The sequence below is a fragment of the Helianthus annuus genome, chromosome 15 (genome assembly GCF_002127325.2).
Source record: "Helianthus annuus cultivar XRQ/B chromosome 15, HanXRQr2.0-SUNRISE, whole genome shotgun sequence".
Taxonomy (NCBI): Eukaryota; Viridiplantae; Streptophyta; class Magnoliopsida; order Asterales; family Asteraceae; genus Helianthus; species Helianthus annuus.
The window spans coordinates 43,613,973-43,619,729 of record NC_035447.2 but is presented as its reverse complement, the minus strand read 5'-3'; the positions used below and the strand labels follow the sequence as shown (position 1 = coordinate 43,619,729).

The following is a 5,757-nucleotide window of genomic DNA, read 5'->3' as shown; positions in this document are numbered from 1 at the left end:
TAAAGATGCGTATCAATCGGTAATAAGTTGTAGTTTCAAGTTCATTTTATAAGTACTTAGGAGTTAATTTCAAATTAGATTTCTTCAAAGATACGATATACCTTTAAATACATTAATACATTTGAAAGTAAATAACTATTTAATGAAAAAAATATTGTATATAACATAATGTGTATAAATTAGAGTGATTTTTTTAACATCATGAGCAAGAATTATAAAACATATAACAAATAAGTTAACCAATAACACTACAACATGTAAAGAATGCTACAAAAGCATATTGATTTAAGCTTTATTAAGATAAATATATAAGACAAAATTAATAACTGATGGGTAACATTTATCATTCATAACAAGCCACCAGATGTTGGCCATATCATAGTTTTATTAATTAAATTAAATAGGTACACGACTAAATAGGCCCTTGCCAGTCTAGAAGCCACAAAGAGTTCATATATGGCCTCTCAGCAAGAAGGGCTAAATACTTCCTCACTATATCGCTTTTAGCTGCGATGGTCATATTGTAGGTTGGGTTTGGATAACCTGAGACCCAACCACTTACCAAACTATCAAAGACAACTCTACTTTCAGGATGCCCTTCGTTGTGTGTGTTCACTGCAAACTTTGCAATATCCACCATTGTTGGGTCACTTGGTGAGATGGGGCTCCATCCATCATCAAGTGTTTTGACACCAGATGCAAGGGAGATGTTATTGATAAACATCCCCAAAAAGAAGACAACTAAAGTAAAAAGAACCTTATGACACTTTAAGCCCATTATATAAGTAAGAGAAACAAAGTTAGAGATGGGGTGTGAAAACAAAATGTACAAAGCAGTGGTTGGCCTTGTTAAGAGATTTATAGTACTGAGTTCACATGAAAAACATGGGTGTAAAGGATTTTAAGAAACATGGGAGACATGAAGCCCATGTAAGTTCACATGAGGCATGAAATTCCATGGTTTATTAATTTTATAAATCATGTGAGATATGAAATGATATGTAACACCCTGAATTACTGAAAGTTTAATGATTCTAAATTTTGAAATAAATAGTTAATCTTTGTATTTAAATAAATGTATGGTACTCAAAGTAGGTAAAATAATAGCTTTATTTGATGGTATAATAAATAAATTCAAGCAATATTTAGTGAAATAGTTGTAGTTATCTTGTTACTTAGAGTTTCAAAACAAATCTGTAAAGGTATATTGATATATATTAAGTATACTAGGTTATAGTTGGGTGTTTTACATAGATTAAATAATGAAAGTTGTTTGTTTGTATAGCACAATAAGACAAGTAGGTATATTTGATAAATATACCATAAACTCGCAATTTCTTTCTTGTAATCAATACCTAATATGTTTCTATAGTGGTTAACAACTCTCATCATAGTCATTAATCTTTAGGAAAATCTTAATTATTTCCACATCGTTAGCCAAGTAAGTAATGAAAGAATTTACCTATAATACATCATAGAATTTGATATAACGGCGGGTATTATGGTAAAGATTAAAAAAACCCATGTTTTCATTCTATGATATTAACCCGATTTAACAAAGAATAAAAATCAATTTTGATTAAAACATTTTTTTTGAAGGATGGTTTAGTGTTGACACATGACATTCATTGGAATTGTTTATTAAAAATGGAATATGATAATACAACTTTTATATATTTTTTTCATGTTTACTAATATACAACGTAGTTTAAGTTTTTATTTTGATTACGGATTGACAAGATAAAGCTTTAGCCATATTGGAAAACTTAAATATCACAAACATATATTTTAAGATTATTTAACGATAATTGTTATTGTTATAATTTTAAAGGTCCTTTTGTAATTACAAGTTTCAGAAATTAAATATCACAAACATATACCTTAGGATTACTTAACAATAATTATTATTGTTTTTTATGTTCTGTATAAATTCCTTGTAAAACTTATGTGACAACTGAGATTTTTCAGGTTAACTCCGTTATCTTTAACATGATTTAATACATTCACAATAGCATTTCACCTCATATTGGTTGGTTAAGTGTGTCGGTTAGTACACGAATACTCACGTAACAATAATTCGGCGAATCAGCCGAATTACCAAACAGCACACAAGTCTGACCCCGAACGTTGGTGAAACATCGATATGGTATTGCAAACATAGAAATAATAATATAATTGAGTGGAAATATATCTTTTTTGATTACATGGACTACTTGTTAGTTGTCTCTCGTAATTGCGAACAATGTGCACTTTTTGTGTGATTTAACGTTATAAAAATATTTTTAATAAACAAACTAGTGGGTTTTATTTTTATAGATTTTGGCTATTAAAAATTAGTAAAATGGTTTGCTGGGCTTTTGTTAGCTAGAAAGGGCCACCAAAAGTTACAAAATCTCACCAAAAGGCCCACCCGTGGGTTTTAATTAGTTAAAAAAAATAACCCGATCCTAAACCCCCAAATACGCATGGCAGCCCCACCTCCACCATAATTTCGAAATTATGCCTTCAAAACACCATCCAACTTTGATTTGTTGCTAGGATCTTGCAATTGGTGGCTTTCTTTGTCACACCCCCAAATTACCACCTAGGGCGTGTCCCTAATGGAGGTGTAACGATTCAACAAAGAGCCACCAATCATATCAAACACAAGTTATAATGTAATAAAATACCCAATTGAAAGAAATGTATCGTTTGAAAGTTTAACCAAAACCAAAGTATTGAGCGGAAGCATAAATGTATAAGTGTGTAAATGTATCGAAACCACATCAATGTAATTGTTTATCATGACCACAACCACTCCAGCAGCATCAGACAGCAAACTCCCCAGTTCCTTCAATAATTACCTACAAGCATGTAAACAAGTGTGTCAGACTACGCTGGTGAGTTCAAGGTTTTGTTAACGGGTTGAGTTACCAGATGTATGTTAATGCGATTCAATGTTGCGTTACAATGTTGCTCATGTTAGATACCCTAGGGAATGTGCCCATATGTATCCGGGGAGTGGGTACCCCTTAACGACCGTTTGCTATGTTGCCTTCGTTAGATACCCTAGGGAGAGTGCCCATATGTATCCGAGGAGTGTGCCTCTAACAACCATAGCCATACCCAGATAATTAGTTCACGCCCGTCCTTACGGCCCGGTGTGAGGTTTCCCACCTGATAGCGCTATCAACTAATCACCCCCATTGCCCTCCAGGCAATACCCAAAACCGATTAAGTTGTTTACCCATAGTTTCCCTTCCAAGTGTTTACCAGTTGTCCCAAACCACCGGGACGCATGCTTGAGAAAATGCAATGAACTCACCTTGATTTGCTCGGCAGAATATTTCACTTGTTAATTTATTCAATACTCGCGACCTAGGAGAGTGTTTGGTAATGATCAGTTTTACAGTTTGTTTACACATAAATCACATCAGTGATTGTCACGTATGGCACGTATCACAGTTAAGCAACAATTCAAACAAGAACAATGATTATTCAAACAGTTGATCCAATAGTACACAGTATCGAGTAGCTCTATCAAGTTACAAGGCCTGATCCAATTAACAATCAGTCACGTGGCGTGAGATCTTACATTCTACACACACGTTACACAAGTAGCACCGCATAACAACATACAAGTTATTTGATTATGCCCTAGCATACACCATGATTTAATGTACTAAATGTCTCAAATCCCCCCCCCCCATATCTCTTATTACCCGAGTTCTACTTTAAATACAAATCAACCACACCCAACAGTGAATAGGGGCCCAAGAGATGCACGGTTCAACTGGGCTAAGCCCCACTTCATCCCCTCGGCCCAGTTCGATTTATTTTGAACAGTTTGTTGAGTTGGGGTGACCCGATTTCATAAGCACACAAACCACAACTACCCTTTGATTCTTACCTATGACTTTTTATTATATACTTAACAATAATGGCCGACAAACTGTTGTTACATAACATGCAGGCATTTATGGCTACAGGAGTAATCACATGGTTTATTCTATTGTTTCATTTAGATTAACAGCCGCCCTCATTGGACCATAGTTCGGCCCAACCCTTGCGTGACAACACAGCCCCTATAACCTTTATCAAATACTTTTATTTAACTTGATGCATGGACCACCGATTATTCAACCAAAATAAATAGGTGTTGACTAGTATGACAACACTCACATGGCCGCCATCCCCTTTGACTTGATCAAACCACCAATACTCTATTATTGGACCGATTCTCTTTACAAAACTGACAATCACCTTTTTAATTGTATTGGACCGAACCATCTATTCACGTTATTTTCACATAAATCACATTACTGTTTTAACTATTTTATTTCTCAAGCTAGCCGACACTTCTCTTAATGCATACTTGTCTCACAAATCATGTGATTGGACCAACTCTAAGGCTTACATGTCTTTATGTTATTTGACGAATTTGATTACTAGCATGCAAGTATACTCATGTGAACACACATTTATCAACAAAATCAACAAAACAATCATTAGTCTCATCATGTATGTCGGATCAGTCATATGGCACCAACGATTATATCTATTGGACCCTTTTTACGGTTCAATCATATCATTACAATTGTCGGCAGCATATACACACTCATCAAGGCTTATTATAATCATGTAATATAATCATGTAACATAGTAGCACAACTTGAATAACATAATTTACTAACCGGTAACTGATAGATCGGAATGTAGCTTGAATAAAGAGGGGGTCTCCTACGTCTGATGCGAATCAAGGAAGAGGGGTAGGGTTTGTTTACTGATGTCGAAATCAAGGAAGGAGAAGTGGGGGGTTTGTTTGAGTTTTAAACTGATCATGAAAACGAATTGGAGTATAATTCGTATTTGTTAAACCAAAACAGTAAAGGTCCAATTTATTAAGCTACTGGGCCCCGTAACTTGTTGGGCTAATTAACAAAAATAAAGTTGGGCTATCTAACAAGAATAAAGTTGCTAGCAAACAAGTTTGAGGCCGATCGTGATCATGGGCTCAAGCCCAAGTGATAATTACAATTAAGGGTTGGGGTTTTTGTCCTTGCCTTCACGAAATTGTCGCCCGATGCATATGCGGCCCGAATAAAAGCGTAACATTTTAACTCGTTTAGTTAAACCAGATTATAATAACACAAAACAAATAAGTTAGTTTCATCTAAACGAGGAACGTTGAATGATAGTCAGTTAGGATGACAGGATTTAACGGCGTTATCACAAAGCAGAATATTAACGCAAAGAAGAGGAATAATAAGGAGTTAAGGTCACACTATTCAGCGTTACTAACCTTAAGGGTTCGAGTTGTCACATCATCCCCAACTTGAAAGAAATTTCGTCCCGAAATTTGGCAAGTAAGCATTGAGGAGTGAAGTGAGGAAATCAAGATTGCTACGGATTTTGCTCAGGGGTGACATCATCCCCAACTTGAAGGAAATTTCGTCCCGAAATTTAGCAAACAGTCGCTGAGGAAGCTAGTTTTGTTAAGCGTTTTCGCGGGGTGTCACAACATCTCCTACTTGAAAGAATTTTCATCCCGAAAATTGATCTAAAACAATGGCTTGAAGTGAGTTCCGACGAACTCGATCCATAGATACTTTACAACGCCTGGGGGCCAATCTTGTGATCGGTAGAAATCATGGTATGATGGTTAGCGCTTTGTTATATCAGTTGCCAATCAAAGAAACAGGGAATTAATGAGGTTCGTACAAAGATTCGAGCGAAACAGGGGTCCATTAAACATCCGAAGGATTCGGCCAGCAAATT

At 35.4% G+C, this 5,757-nt stretch overlaps 1 protein-coding gene across 1 annotated transcript; it reads right to left on the bottom strand.

The window, feature by feature from the left end:
- Nucleotides 1-412: 412 nt before the first annotated feature.
- On the bottom strand, nt 413-778 carry LOC110901399. Its single transcript, XM_022148230.1, has one exon. The coding sequence runs from the start codon at nt 776-778 to the stop codon at nt 413-415; it is 366 nt and encodes a 121-aa protein (XP_022003922.1).
- Between the last annotated feature and the right edge of the window lie 4,979 nt (nt 779-5,757).

Bases quoted from the DNA above. Each gene is read 5' to 3' on its own strand.
- LOC110901399 (XM_022148230.1), bottom strand. From the start codon at position 778: ATGGGCTTAAAGTGTCATAAGGTTCTTTTTACTTTAGTTGTCTTCTTT.